Source organism: Grammomys surdaster, unplaced genomic scaffold, assembly GCF_004785775.1.
Source record: "Grammomys surdaster isolate TR1022 unplaced genomic scaffold, NIH_TR_1.0 125896, whole genome shotgun sequence".
In the NCBI taxonomy this organism is placed as follows: Eukaryota; Metazoa; Chordata; class Mammalia; order Rodentia; family Muridae; genus Grammomys; species Grammomys surdaster.
In genome coordinates, this window is record NW_021620720.1 from 1,308,646 (window position 1) to 1,323,960 (window position 15,315).

General features: G+C 43.7%; 2 protein-coding genes and 5 non-coding genes across 8 annotated transcripts; all 7 read left to right on the forward strand.

Annotated features, from left to right (window-relative positions):
* The first annotated feature begins 4,672 nt into the window (after window positions 1-4,672).
* Window positions 4,673-9,776, forward strand: Rpl4 (ribosomal protein L4). The gene is made up of 10 exons (XM_028752342.1): window positions 4,673-4,737; window positions 6,172-6,343; window positions 6,536-6,642; window positions 6,943-7,081; window positions 7,458-7,582; window positions 8,200-8,329; window positions 8,584-8,740; window positions 8,999-9,082; window positions 9,174-9,294; window positions 9,489-9,776. Exons 1-10 carry the CDS (start codon window positions 4,735-4,737, stop codon window positions 9,699-9,701), a joined length of 1,251 nt encoding a protein of 416 aa, XP_028608175.1. The 5' UTR covers window positions 4,673-4,734; the 3' UTR covers window positions 9,702-9,776.
* Window positions 6,392-6,459, forward strand: LOC114608429. The gene has a single exon (XR_003709362.1). It is a non-coding gene; the product is annotated as a small nucleolar RNA SNORD18 (small nucleolar RNA).
* On the forward strand, window positions 6,784-6,882 carry LOC114608430. The gene has a single exon (XR_003709363.1). It is a non-coding gene; the product is annotated as a small nucleolar RNA SNORD16 (small nucleolar RNA).
* Window positions 7,234-7,304, forward strand: LOC114608427. The gene has a single exon (XR_003709360.1). It is a non-coding gene; the product is annotated as a small nucleolar RNA SNORD18 (small nucleolar RNA).
* On the forward strand, window positions 7,914-8,012 carry LOC114608431. The gene has a single exon (XR_003709364.1). It is a non-coding gene; the product is annotated as a small nucleolar RNA SNORD16 (small nucleolar RNA).
* LOC114608428 lies at window positions 8,383-8,453 on the forward strand. The gene has a single exon (XR_003709361.1). It is a non-coding gene; the product is annotated as a small nucleolar RNA SNORD18 (small nucleolar RNA).
* A 1,026-nt stretch (window positions 9,777-10,802) lies between the features above and the next one.
* Window positions 10,803-14,512, forward strand: Snapc5 (small nuclear RNA activating complex polypeptide 5). 2 transcript variants are annotated; one of them, XM_028752403.1, is made up of 4 exons: window positions 10,814-10,917; window positions 12,027-12,116; window positions 12,422-12,541; window positions 13,398-14,512. In XM_028752403.1, exons 1-4 carry the CDS (start codon window positions 10,828-10,830, stop codon window positions 13,512-13,514), a joined length of 417 nt encoding a protein of 138 aa, XP_028608236.1. In that variant the 5' UTR covers window positions 10,814-10,827; the 3' UTR covers window positions 13,515-14,512. The 2 variants fall into 2 exon arrangements, with proteins under 2 accessions (XP_028608237.1, XP_028608236.1); XM_028752404.1 differs by lacking the exon at window positions 12,422-12,541 and having other exon boundaries at window positions 10,803-10,917.
* The last annotated feature ends 803 nt before the right edge of the window (window positions 14,513-15,315 follow it).

Consider the following 15,315-nt stretch of genomic DNA (forward strand, 5'->3'; position numbering starts at 1 on the left):
TGTGTATATGTCCTGGGCACACATGTGGAGGTTTATGTGTGTGTGTGACTGTGTATATGTCCTGGGCACACATGTGGAGGTCTAGGGCAGCACGCAGGAGCTACTCCCGCCTTCCACCTTTGTGTGGGTTTTGACATGTTCTAATGGCTCACGTCATGAACTGCTTTCCCTGTTGTTAAGGGTCTGTGGATACCTAAGACCACAGCTGGTGTATAGCAATTCTGTAAATGTTATTTTTTGGTTGTTTCCAGTTAAGTGTTGTACTAAAACAATAGACAGTAAACATCCATGAATTACTTTCTTAAATTGAATACCTAAAATCATACTGGTACGATCAAACTGCCCTTTGAATATGTCGGAAAATCCAGTTAACACAATGAATATTTTCATCATCAGTACAAGAAGAAATTAGATATCCTGATGATGAATATCAAACTTACCCCAAGGAACTCAATGCCCCAAATCATCAGGAAGTAGTCTAATAATAATGTCCTCCCCTTTCCAACCTGACTTTATTCAGGGATCGCTTTCCTTTCCTCTCTATCCTTTTTTTTTTCCTCTTATCTGGAATTAGGGGTTTGAAAGGGTGGAAGAAAGAACCCACAAAGTAGCCAAAGACACCTATAGACACTAGTTCAGAGAACCAAGGGTTTTGTTAACCTAGCTCTCAAGTTTCATTTATTGTTCGCTGCAGTGTGTCTTTTAAAGATACCCTGAAGCACTAACCTCAATTCTTGTGAATGTGACCTTGTATGCAAATATAATCAAGTCAAGCTGAAATTAACTGCATTGGGGAGTGGGATCAGGCTCAATGACTGCTATTCTTACAGACAATAGACACAAGGGAGAAGGCCAGGTTGCCTTCGGGCAACACCAAGACTACTAGAAACCACAAGTCAGGAAGAATCCAGGAAGGGTTGTTTTCTGAAGCTTTCTGCGGGAACACAACCTGCCTGTACCGTCATTTCACACCTCTAGTCTCCAGAACTGTGCGAGATCAACTTGAACCTGAAGCTGCCTAACTGTAAGCCTTTCTATTCAGCTGTAGGAAACGAATGTGGATCCCAAGCAGGAAGAATGCAGAGAGGGCAGACTCCATGGGGCTGTGCGAGATTGTTGACTTTGCTTAGTGAAAGGGAACTCACTTGTGCTTGACTCATGTCCTTTGTCTTTTCTATCAGTTTTTGCCATTCCTGGTGATTTTGAGTTTTGTAAATATTCTACCCACGCATCTATATAAGTGTAGATACGTACAGTCATTAATCTTCATTAATAATTATTTCTCCTTCCTTGTTTTTTTTTAAATTTAGATTATTTATTACTTTATGTGTGTTTTGCCTGCATGTATGTCTGCAACATGTGTGTGCCTGGTGCTGTCAGAGGCCATAGAGGGCATCAGATTCCCTGGGACTGGGACTAAAAGACAGCTGTGAGCTACCATGTTGGTGCTGGGAACTGAGCAGCAACCAGCAAGAGCAACAAGTGCTTTTAATTGTGGAGCCGTCTCTCCAGTCCCTAGCCTGGTTTTTAATAATTTATTGGTTCCATGTTTCACAGATACAGGTTATCTTCCCAACTACGAGGAATTTAACACATAGCAGATTTTTTTTTTTCAAGACAAGAGTTTCCTGGTGTAGCCCTGGCTGTCCTAAAACTAGTTCTGCAGAGGAGGCTGACCTCAAAGTGAAGAAATCTGCCTGCCTCTGCCTCCTGAGCGTTAGGGTTAAAGCTGGATGGCTCCACACCCACCCAAGATTCTTAGTAAATCTATAAGCAACCTTATTCATATTTGTAAAATCTGAGAACCACTCAAGTGTCTTTACTGAAACATAGCAACAGGATGAATCTCAAATGCATATATTCATTTAAAAAGTTTATGCTGATCCAGGAATGGTAACATATGTCTTTAATCTCAGCACTCAGGTTGCCAAAGCAGGTAGATCTCTTAAGCTCAAGGTCAGCCTAGTCTAAAAACTGAGCTCCATGAAAGCCAAGGCTACATAGGGGGAACCTGTTTCAAACAGAAAAGGAAGAAAGAAAAAGAAAGCCAAAGCCAAGAAACCATCTATTTTATTGACCGACACCCAGGAAATGGCAAAACTACAGAGAGAGAGAACAAATCAGCAGCAGCTGCAGGTACTTGAGACATACGAAATGCATATCAAAGGGACGTGGGGACAGTTTTAGACAGGAAATAATCTCCACAGGAAATTGTCTACACTTTGACAACAGGTATGGCTGCACTCCTGAAGGTATTTCTAAAAAATCATAGAACTATCTCCTAAAAGGGTAAAAGTTATCATATGTAATTTCAAAAAACTTGATTAAAAAAACCCTACGATTTTAGGGTCATCGTGTTTAAACCCAAGTAAATTGCTCATACCTCATAGACAAACGGGTCTTTACAGACTCCTTTCTTTTCTTCATTAAATTCCCTGAAATGCAGAACCAAGTGTGAAAAACAGAGCTGCAGGATCTCCCTTATTATTGGAACTCAGAGACCAGCTAGTACTTTTATTTACATATCAGTGGAGAAAGCTTAGCCCTTACCACACTAAGGACCGCACCAAGGACCGGCCACAGAAAGGAAAACAATTAGATTAAGGAAAGATAAAGGAGTGTGGGCATGGAGGGTGGGGGTGGGGGACGCTGTGATCCCAGCAAAAGCAGGAAGATCTGAGTTCCAGGCTAGCCAGGGATACATAGTGACACGCTGCCTCAGAACAATTCTGGGGGAGGTTATCTAGAGAGATGGCTCAGGGTTAAAGCACTGTTGCTCCTGCAGAGGACCTGAGTTCAGATCCCAGCACCCACATGATGGCTTATAACCTTACCTCTAACACTCCAGTTCCGTGGTATCTGACGTGGTTTCTGACTTCTGCAGGCACCAGGCATGAACCAGCCCACGTGCAAACACGCAGGCAAAACATACACATTAAATAAATATAAACAAATGTTTTTGATTATGTGTGTGTGTATACATGTAAGGGTCGTGCGTAATGAATGTGTAAGTGCAAGTAAGTACCCAAGAGGGCACTGCTCTGGAGCTGGAGTTACAGGTGACTATGACGCCCGTTGTGGGCTCTGGCAACCAAGTTCTGGTCCTCTGGAAGATCAGTAAGTGCTCTTAGCACCTGAGCCATCCTTCAGAGTCATTAATTTAAAAACAAACAAAAATAAAAATGCAAAAATCTACTAGAGATGGAATACACCTCCAAATCAACATCTGAGATGCTGAAGGAGGAATCTGACAAGCTCCAGGGCAACTCGGGCTGTGCCATTGGGAACCTGTTCAAAAAACAAAACTAAAAAGATAAAAGCCTCTAGTATAAATTTAAGTATCATTTAAAAAAGCTTTTAGCCAGGGAGTGGCAGTGTAAGCCTTTTAATTCCAGCACTTGGGAGGCAGAGACAGACAGATCTCAGTGAGTTTGAGGCCAGCCTGATTTACAGAGTTCCAGTGAGGGCTAAAAAGGGAAACCCTGTCTTGAAGAGAAAAAAAAAAAAGTTTTGGACTTTTTTTAAAGAGAGGGGAGGGAGGAGAGATTTGCTATTTTAACTAGAGGGGTTGGGCTGAGCATGTAACCTCAGAGGCGAGAAGGGAACACAGCTGAGCCCGTCAATGTGTGTTCGTTCTGGCAACCCTCTGGGGTGATTCTGATGTGATTCACTGACTTAGCTTTTCACAGAGGATGCAGAAAGTGACAAAATCCTCTTGCAGCAACATTTCACTAAGGGGAGAACTGTGGCATGGCTATCGCCTCTAACCTCAGCATCAGGAGGCTCGATTCTGTACGTTTCATAGGAGTCAAAGCTTGAGGCCGGATGACATCTAGCCCTCTGTATCCCAGGAGCCTCTCCTTAGAAGCGTGTACATCAGCAGGATGCTTAAACTGACCTGTCATCCCGCCTCCCATGGGTAAGTACTGATGTTTTTCTGTAGCCTAGGCCTCCTCAGGGTCCAACCCACTGCACAGCAGAGACCTGCCTCACATAGCCCAGATCAGGAGAGCCGGCAGGGGCAGAAGCTTCAGCTGTGGCAAACGGCACCAGCGAAAATACAGCGAAGTACCCCGGAGGGGCAAGGGCCATCCCATTCCCCAACCACAACTCACTGCAGAAGACGAGCATAAAACTCCTCAGCCGCGCGGTTCATACGCGCCCACATCCCGCCGTGGCACGGGTCCATTGCGGAGAAGCTAAACTGAACTGCGCGCCCGGACGCTGACGTCAGAGGCCATGACCCCGCCCCGCCGGAACTATTTCACACCTTAAGTTCTGTGTGTACTCAATGCTAACACGTTGTTTTAATTTAGTAGAACGTCCCTTCAATTTACTATCCCAAAAGCATCCCGTTCCTGCTGGGGGGGGAAAATGGATTAAAAGAGATGTTATGATGGAGGGGTGGGCGGGATGAGGCGAGAAGACAATCCTCGCGAGAGTTGTGACGAGTTACGAATCACTCCGCGAAAAGGAGTTCCTCTTTTCCGATCACTGTTTTTAACTTTAAAAAAGAACGTATACGTAATTTAAACACACTTCACATGATAATATCCCGTTCTGAAATTTTTCGGTGTGGCAAAGAGAGAGAGCTTGTGTCTCTAAGTTGTTTTCCATAAGGGGGCGGGATGCGGGAGACGAGTGGAAGGATATATAGAGTATGAGTGATAAGTCTTTCCTTTTCCTGTCGGAGCAGCCGGGTAGAGAGGAGCGTGGCTTTCTCCTCTCCCCGTCATGGTGAGTGGAGGTCTTCTACCCTGGACTTCTCCCTGGTTTCTGTGCCCTATGGAGGAGGGTGAAAGCTCAGGACGTGGGATCTGTAGCGAGGAGACGAGGGAAAGGGCATCTAGCAGCTTTTCTGGCCGGAGCTGAGTTGTGGGCGCTGCGGCAGCCATCTTAGAGGCAACGTGGGCAGCAGCGCAGGGCGGATGGCAGAGGAACTTTCGGGATCATCGCGTTCTTTACTTCTACGGAAACAAGGCTCCTGGAAGCCGAGCTCTTGGGTGCCCGAGACTTGTCAGGGGTTCGGGGTCGTCCGATGACAACTCGGCCCAGGCAGGCCTTGGCGGGTCATGTGCTTTCGGTCCAGTGAATTTGTATATGCATCTTCAAAGGAAAGGGCTAGAAGGAAATCTGTATTCATGCTTTACAGAAAGATTGGCTATACCTCTTTGGAATAGTTTCTGGAAAAATAGGTTTTTGTTACTTTATTGATGTAATCTAGACTTTTGAACCTCAAGACAGTTCACAGGATGTAGTATGTTGTTTTTCCACAAATCTTGATCTGTCTTTTACATAGTAGATGGGTTAAGATTTGTCTGACCACAGTAGGTTAGGATTTGGAGACAGGTCTGAGATTCATCGTTAAAAATTGACTAGCTAGGTGTTCCTATTGGTGTAATAACTGTAAGGGAGAAGTGGTAGAAAAAGAGATGGTCTGGAATCTGGAAGAACACGTGGGAGATAGGGCACAGATCAGTGCGGGTGGTATCCTCAGGTAAGAAAGAGTCTTTGCAGAGTTGAACTATCAAAACGTTTCTGAGTTTGAGAAGGGGTCTGAAGACTTTGACAACTGAGGTTTGGTGAAGTTGCTGAGGGTAGAGTTTAATGGTCTCATTGAATAGTGTCTTCAAACATTGTTTTTATTGTTTTACATTTGTCTTTAAAATTGTCAGATTTTTAAGGTTGTGGGTATTCTTTCTCTGTAAAGCTGTTGAAATTGTAAATATATTCGCTGGTGTTTTAATTTGTGTTTCTTGAATTTGGGGTCTCCTGCAAGGCCATACTGACCTCAGTCTGCTTCCACAGAGTGGCATGTATAACCTCAGCCAATGGCTCAGTCTTGTGATTGTTACATATTTGTCAACATAAATCAATCTCTTGTCATTTAGTGATAGGAAGAGTTTGCCACCAGTGTTGTCAATATAAGTACTCTTTTGGTCTTTCTCAAGTCAGCCCATGAATACAACATGATGTGGTTCTATTGCCATTTTCTGTATTTCGTGTGCTGGTTCTTGAACACACTGTTAATAACTGCCTTTCTGGTCCCCAGTTCTCCAGATAGTTCTATATCTGTTTTCAAGTATTAAGGATGTGGGCTTTAAAATCTAGGCTTCAAATGCAGGAGATGGTACTTTCTCTGTTTCAGTTACGTTTTTCATTTCTTCCCAGGCTTGTGCCCGTCCCCTCATATCGGTGTACTCTGAAAAGGGGGAGTCATCTGGCAAGAATGTCACTTTGCCAGCTGTGTTCAAAGCTCCCATTCGACCGGATATTGTGAACTTCGTTCACACCAACTTAAGGAAAAACAACCGACAGCCCTATGCCGTCAGTGAATTAGCAGGTATGGATTTACAGTCATCGCGAGTATATACTTTGAGGGCTTCTTTGCAGTAAATGATGAGATTCCATTGGTCCGTGTTTCTGAACTACATGATTTTCCTTGGCTATTCTGATGCTGCCTATCATGCATATGTTTTAAGTCATGGGTTTGGTGTGAGTTAGTACCTAAACTGTTTGTCTTTGCCAATTTTAGGTCATCAGACCAGTGCTGAGTCTTGGGGTACTGGCCGGGCCGTGGCTCGAATTCCCAGAGTTCGAGGTGGCGGGACCCACCGTTCTGGCCAGGGTGCCTTTGGAAATGTATCCTTTATTAGGGTTCTTGGCAATTGAACAAGTGGACTTAAGGCTTGTATTAATACTAGTTAATATTTGAATCATGTTTAAAACTACTAGTATGTCCAGTAAACATCTCTAGACAATATGGAACTGTTAGGGGGTGCTTGCAGTGATGTCGTAATTTGCGTCTTACTCTGTTCACAGCGACAGTTGCCTGCTGTCAGTAAGCTGGTTCAGAAGGTTGACGAATATTGTTACTGAGCAAGTAATAACCTTGTTAATTTTTAAATTTGAAAAAAAGTTAATTCTTGACAAAGAAAACAGATGTGTCGTGGGGGCCGCATGTTTGCACCAACCAAAACCTGGCGGCGTTGGCACCGCAGAGTGAACACAACCCAAAAACGATATGCCATCTGTTCTGCCCTGGCTGCCTCGGCCTTACCAGCTTTGGTGATGTCTAAAGGTCTGATGCTTTGACATTTAGTTTAACTGCACCTAAGTAAATTGCTTCTGTGAATTGTATCTATGTCTGTCTCCTAGAGCCATTTCTGCACACATCAATATAGTAAGCCTTTGATTGTAGTGCCTGTCAACTTCTTACCGTGTTTTTACTTGTCAAAATGATGAAATTCCACTTAATGGTCCGTGTTTCTGAAACACATGATATTAGTGGAGATTCTGATCTGACGAAGATTTCGTGATGTTTCATTTTGGGGTGAGGGGTAAACAGTTGAGACTTCTGCCCCTGGAAGCAGAGACAGTGACTCTAGAGTTCTGGCACAGTGTCTCCAGGGAGAGAGGTGAGACTTGGCTGTTAAATGTTACATTGGTTTTGTTAGGTCATCGTATTGAGGAAGTTCCTGAACTGCCTTTGGTGGTTGAAGATAAAGTTGAAGGTTACAAGAAGACCAAGGAGGCTGTTCAGCTGCTTAAGAAACTTAAAGCTTGGAATGACATCAAAAAGGTAGGTTCACCATACACACTGAGGTCTGATCTTCCATACTGTTGTCAGATTTGGATTCAAAGGATTAGTTGAGGTTTAATGGGAGAGTGGGCTAAAGTTTTTATTGAATATTGATTGTAGAAAACTTTCAAAGATCCAAAGATAGGGGTTTGTTGGGTTAACCAAGTACTCTATAGATAACCTATCTCTAATGTAGATGTGTTTTGTGGTACTTAGATTAAGGAAGGTGTGTACTGTAAGTATTCGTTTGTGTACGTCTAAAAAGACAGCATGGGAGGAGTCTTATTTTTGCTGCCAATTTTTTTTTCTTACAGAAAGGGCTTGATCTGCTTGCAGTGATGTTGTAATTTGCGTCTTACTCTGTTTTCAGTGACAGTTGCCTGCTGTCAGTAAACTGAATCAGAAGGTTGACGAAAATTATTGCTGAGCAACTCATAGCTTTAGTTACCTGGGATTTGAGATGTGAAATAGTAACAATAAGTTGTGAATTTCAGGGACCAAATAGCATCAGATGTGGCTGAAAGTTCCTTTTTCTGTTGAGACATTTTTGTTTTACTAAGATTGAAGATATGGAAATCTTATCTTGATGAGTGATACTAAAGCTCCTCACTCTATAGGTCTATGCCTCTCAGAGAATGAGAGCTGGCAAGGGCAAAATGAGAAACCGACGGCGGATCCAGCGCAGGGGACCCTGCATCATCTATAACGAAGATAATGGTATCATCAAGGCCTTCAGAAACATCCCTGGTAAATTCTTACACATGTTTTAACTGCCTTTTCTGTGCAAGCTCACTCAGCTGTGGTTATGATGAAATTCCACTTCATGGTCCGTGTTTCTGAAATCACATGATTTTGTGGAAGCTCTGATTCCTGTATGAGTGAGTTCCATCCTCCCTGCTGGCCTGAGCTCTTCCGTGCCCTGGGTAGCTCAGTGAACCACAGGAACTGTATTTCTCCTGCTGAGTGAATAGAGGCTTGCTCATTCTTCTTTCCCCTTCAAGGTATTACTCTCCTCAATGTAAACAAGCTGAACATTCTGAGACTTGCTCCTGGTGGGCATGTGGGGCGCTTCTGCATTTGGACTGAAAGTGCTTTCCGGAAGTTGGATGAGCTGTATGGCACTTGGCGTAAGGCTGCTTCCCTCAAGAGTAACTATAAGTGAGTTTCCCCATATTTATTGCTCATCAGTAACTGGTGTGTACATTTATGTTCTCCTTAGGGTCTGCATTAGGTTTTGGTGTATATTTTCCATTGTTTGGAGTAATGTCTCACCTGTGATTATTAAATGAAAATGTGAAGGTTTATTCTGTATCTGGAGAGTCAAGAAAAATTTAAATTAGTTTTTAATGCTTTATGTTCATTTAAAAAGTGAAAGGGACATCTCTTACAGGATTGTTTGGTTTTTGTTTTCCCCAGCCTTCCCATGCACAAGATGATGAACACAGACCTTAGCAGAATCTTGAAAAGCCCAGAGATCCAAAGAGCTCTCCGAGCACCACGGTAAAGTTTTGAAACTTGAATATAACTTCATACAACCTCTCTTGACTTTTAAAGGGATACATGTTAATTAATGAATGCTACCTCTTGACAGTAAGAAGATTCATCGTAGAGTCTTGAAGAAGAATCCACTGAAGAATCTGAGAATCATGTTGAAGCTGAACCCTTACGCAAAGACTATGCGCAGGAATACCATTCTTCGCCAGGCCAGAAATGTGAGTCAGCTATGCCAATTTTTCTTACAAGATTTGATTGCTCCCTCTCCTAAGACAGGAACTCACTATGAAGACCAGGCTGCCCTCCTACAGACAGATCCACTTCTACCTCCCCAAGTACTGGGTTAAGGATGTGAACCACTACGCTCCATTGAATAAGTGGTTTCTTAATTTCCTACTGGTTTTTGTTGCAGCACAAACTTCGGGTGAAAAAACTGGAAGCGGCAGCTGCTGCCCAGGCAGCTAAACCCGAGAAGGTGGTAGCAGAGAAGAAGCCTGCAGCAGACAAGAAAGGAAAGAAGCCGGTGGATGCCAAGAAACCGAAGAAGCCTGCAGGGAAAAAGGTGGTTACCAAGAAACCAGCAGAGAAGAAACCTACCACAGAAGAAAAAAAGCCTGCTGCATAAACTATTAAAATCTGTTAAATCCCAGAGAGCAAACAGAGACAGCCTATTTGAATAAATCAAAGATACAGTGAGAAACCGTTGTGTGAGTCTTGATTGTGGTGTTTCCCAGCTCTTTTAAATTAACCTTTGTCAGAATGAGTGGGACGATGTGGGGTTTCATGGTGGAACTTAGGTCATTAGGACTTCAGAACAAAATAATAAAATTTCATTCTCTAGGCTGATTTGCTGCACATGGTAGTCTGCTATAAAATGAATTTGGAATAGCCTAACTTACAATGAAATCTATTAATATTTGGTATCAATGTGTTGGACAGGAGAAACAAGTCAGGACCAGCTAGGGGCCAAATCCTATGTATGAGTACTGTGTAATTACAGTAACCACTAGAGGGCGTGATGGTAAAAGGGAACGTCGGTGTGCCTACCACAGTTATGGCTGCTGTGTCCACGGTGGGGCGGTGCTTACATGGTATTTACAAATAAATCTGCTCATCCTAGAATTGCCTTCATTTCCTGTTACCTTGATTTGGTCGAAATTACTAGCAGATGAATGTGGGTAGAGAAATACTTCTCTACCGGAAATGAGGAGTTCCTTAAGCTTAGTAGCATTCCTGTCCCAACTAAGCTTAAGTATTTGGTGGGATTACTGGTTCCTGCCTGCAAAAGTGTATACTCTGCCTTTGCAGAGTGTAAAGTCACTTGGAAAAGCACGTTAAAAGTGCTGAGATGGCTCAGCGGTTAAGAGCACTGACTGCTCTTCCAGAGGTCCTGAGTTCAAATCCCAGCAACCACATGGTGGCTCACAACCATCTGTAATGAGATTGGATGCCCTATTCTGGTGTGTCCGAAGACAGCGACAGTGTACTCATAAATAAATAAATCTTTAAAAAAAAAAAAAGTGCTAAGATGAATGAGTGCTGTTCTGAAGCCTGTGAAACGAGTTAACCAGGTTTTACTGAGAGATTACTGAAGAATCTCCACACTTTTGGGGATTGCACTTTGTCTTCAGATTCTTGGTAGCAAACGCTGTAAGAAAACCAGCAGGCGGGGCCTCGCTGATTTCGGTAGTGGAAGTGACGTCATCACCACGCGCCCGGCAGAAAGCAGCGCCCTAAGAAGGTGGAAGGGGATGTTGAGTCGGCTGCAGGAGCTCCGCAAGGAGGAGGAGACCCTGCTGCGTCTGAAGGCGGCCCTGCACGACCAGCTGAACCGCCTCAAGGTGAGCGTGCAGCCCTCCAGTTCTAGCCCCTCGTGAGCGTCTGGCGAGCGCGGCGATAGAGCTCGGTCCGCTAGGTGTTGAGCAGGTTTAGCTTCCGAGCCCACATCCACCCCAGCCCGGCCCGCCGGCTCACGCTGCAGCTGCTGGTTAATACTGTTTAAATGCTACCAGGAAGGGTTCAATGTTGTCGAGCTTGTGTTAACTCTTAGATCCGCCTGCGGTGCGAATGAGGACTGGGAAAGAAACTTGTCCCATAGCGTTCCCAGGAACCCTCCTGGGAACCGACTCGAATGCAGATTTAGGTCCACCTTGATCACGTCCTAGACATAGGGGTAGTTTGGCCCCTGTGAAATGATCATGGTAAGCCCTGCTCAGCAAGATCTTTAAATGTAAGTGACACGAGGATTACTGGAGCCCTTTATACACTGAACTTGTATACTTGTATAGAAAACGATATGCAGCTTTTCTCGGGGCGTTTATAACGGCACAAACTTATTACAACAGTACCTCTTACAAGCACCTAATGATTGTGTGTTGAAGATGACCTCCCAAAGGCAGGTACCCTGGTGCTCCAGGAAGCACGGGCATTTTTTTATCCTCTGCTTTTCACTTTCTCATTAATTGAGTAGACAGGCTCAAGCTTGGGACATCCGTCTGTGTCTGTGGAACCAGCTGTCTCCTGGGGTGAGGGTAAGGGAGGGGGAGAAGTAGTCTCCCCTGTGTAACACAGACATTCGTTGAACCTAATGTGTAGCTCAGCTTAGCTTTAAACTTATGATCCCCTTGCCTTCTACATTTCTAACCTCCGCATAGTGGCACATGCCTTTAATCCCAGCACTTCAGAGGCAGAGGCAGGTAGATATCTGTAAACTCAAGACCAACTTGATCTACTTATCAAGGTGTAGGATAGCCAGCGTTACAAAGTAAGACCCCGTCTTGGGGAAAGAAAAAAGCCAGAAGGTCAAGCTCCCCATGCCCTTCTAAAGCAGTTCAGGGATTATAAGCAGTTCTTTCTCATGATGCTAACCAACACTGTATCTAGTGGAATTTACTCTATACGGTAGCCCAGCCGAGTACTCAGTGAAATGTCTTTGACTTTTCTTTCCTAGGTTGAAGAGTTGGCCCTTCAATCAATGATAAGTTCTCGAGGAAGGACTGAGACACTGTCTTCTCAGCCAGCACCTGAACAGTTATGTGATGTAAGTTTAGTCAAGTACAGACTTCCAGATAGAATGTAGACCCATTGTGCCCTAGCTCCTTGGGCAAGCAAATGCTGTATGGCACATTTTATTACCAAATCCGAAGAACTCTGGAAAGTACCATTCAAATAATTGGGGGCGTGGGTGAATTTACTGTGCATTGAACCTAGGACCTCATACAAGATAAGCAAGCACCCTACCAGTGAGCTTCATCTTCAGCCCCTCATAATTTGTAGTTCAGTAATTAGCTAATCTACATTAACCATCCAGGCAATAGCTTGTCTTTTATACTTTGTCAAATCTAGGCATCCTCTACTCTTCTCGTGTACATCAATATGCCCAGCCTGCCCAGACTTCAAATTACTCCATCCTTTCCAGTTACTCAAATGAGCCCCAAGAAACTAGCAGTGGTTGTTGTGGTAGAGGTAGGTGGTGGGGTTCGTTTTGAAGCAGTGTCTTTTGTACCCAGGCTGACCTTCTGATGTTCTTCCCTCTGCCTGGAATTACAGGCATGTGTGCTCGTATCCTATGTAGAAACTCTGCTCTCTTTAGGAATATGTCATGGTTGCCACTCTGTGGGTGTGGGATGAGCTGCAGGTATTACCCTACTGACTCTTACAAAATGCTTTCAACAAAGCCAATACATTCTTCCTAAATATCCCACGTTTTGAGAATTCTTTATAAGCTGTGTCGTCTACACAATTTACTTCGTTGATGGGTTTGTAAAAGAACGTGATAGGTCAGTTAACATTTTAGTAAACATGAAGCATTTACTCTTACCCCCTTTCAGAAATGGGAGAAACAAGAAACAGGAAAGTGTTCTTTCGGTCATACAAATATGAACCTAAAATTGAACTTTTTTTTAACTTTAAAGATATTTTTATAGGTGTGTGTGAATGCATGCTAGTATCCATGGAAGTATCAGATACTCTAGAGTTGGGGCTTGTGAGCTATCCAGCATGGATGTTAGGACTCAAACTTGGATCTTTTTTGAAAAGAAATAAGTACTCGTTTGTTTGTTTGGTTGGTTTTTCTAGACAGGGTTTCTCTGTGTATCCCTGGCTGTCCTGGAACTCACTTTGTAGACCAGGCTGGCCTTGAAATCACAGGGATTCGCCTGCTTCTGCCTCCTGAGTGCTGGGATTAGAGGTGTGTGCCACCATTGCCTTGGCATGCAACAAGTACTTTAATGCAGACCCATAAATGAGATTTGATTGTAAAGAATTTGCTGTTTGTGGCTGGGCTCTTTCGCTATAATCCTAACGCTGTGATTTCACACAGATGTCGCTGCATGTAGACAATGAAGCGTCAATCAATCAGACCACACTGAAGCTGAGTACCAGGAGCCCTATGGAAGAGGAGGAGGAGGAAGAGGAGGAAGAAGAATCTGATTCTTAAGGGGGGACAAGGGCTAGGGTTAGTTATACAAGCTAAACTAAGTCTTGTGTATGTCATCTCTTCAAAGTTGTCTTGCAGGGCCTGTGTGAAAGATAGATTTATAAATGGAGGAGACTCAGTTGATAAAGTATCTACATGCGAATATGAAGACCTGAGCTTGGAGCCTCAGAATCTGTAAAAACCTAGGCAGAGTGTCACATGTCTGTAACCCCAGCACAGGGGATAGGAAGACCAACAGATCCCTGAAGCACACTGGCCATCCCGTCTAGCCAAACCAGTGAGTTTCGGGTTCACTCAGAGACCCCCGTCTAAAAAGAACAGTGATAATGGGCATAGAGGCACACATCTCAATCCCAGCATGCATGAAAATTGCAAGCTGCAAAAAAAAAAAAAATTTTTTTTCTGCTGAGATATATTAATCAGTCCAATTTCACTACCAGAGGAATGGTGAGAAGTAGATAGCATCTGATTGTTACGTAAAAGATCATAGTAAGATACAGAGTTTTAGCTAATTTAGGCATTTACACCCAGACTTCGGAATGCTCTAGCAAGAATTGTTGCCATCCACCGTGAAACCAACCTGGACTATAAACAAAACCAAGCACAATGCAAGGTCTTAGCATGGGTTACTCACTAGCGTGTTAGGCTACTTGAGATCAACTAGACACTATTCCGTCTCTTTTCTGAAAAAGGCAAACACTATACAGATTGACCTAATTTCAGTCATTACCGGGGTAGTCAGTCACATGGGATGTGACAAGAGAAGCAGAGGCAGGATATCAAGCCAGTGTGATGGTCCATACAGCAAGTTCTAGGACAGTCAGGACTACATAGAGAGAACCTGTCTCAAAAAATACACAGAAAAAACTACCAACAACTTCTGGCCATCAACACACATCAAGCACACCATATATTCACCAATGCTGACAACTCCCTACACAATATATACGCTGGTTTTGTATAAGGTGTTCTCTCAAGAAACCAAGGAATACCAATGAGATGGCCTTTTTATTTTGTGTGTGTGCATATGTATGTGTGGACATGTGTACCACTGTGCATATGGAGGTCAGTCGACTATTTACGGAAGTTGGCTCCTCTTCCACCATGTGAGTTCCAAGGATTGTACTCAGGTTGTCAGGCTTGGCAACAAGCCCAGAGAACCATGTCACCTGCACATGACTGCTACTGGTGTTTGAAGGCTATACTCTGCTTGTGTGTGAGCGTGGGTAGCACAACAGTATTCTTAGGAATAAGAATATTCCTAGGCTCCTCTGCATCTTGTTTTTCTGACTTCACAACCACCTCAAAGCATGACAAAGCCATCACTGAGAGTATGTCTCTCTTCTGGAAGGTGTAATTAATTCTAACAGTGAGGGAGACCATTCCCCAGCATAGTACAGCAGACTGACCAGACCAGGGTGAAGGCTCTCACACCAGCAAAGAACTCTTGAGAGCATGGCTGTTAGAATGGCAGGCAGGCCCTGCTACGTGAAATAAGGAATGTTCCATGAGAAATAGCTATGACTTTACTCAGAGAGGTTCCCAACACCACTGTGCTAGCTAGGTTTAGGTCAGCTTGACAAAGTCATCTGAGAGGAGGAATTCTCAACTGAGAAACTGCCTCTTTAAGACTGGGCTTTAGGCAAGTCTCTGGCATTTTCTTATTGAGGTGGGAGGGTGGACCTAGGTGCTATACTTAAAACCAGTAAGCAGCATTCCTTCATTACCTTTTGCATGAGTTTCTAGGTTTGCTATGTTTGAATGCCTGCCTTGGTTTACTTCAGCAGATATGTAAACCAGA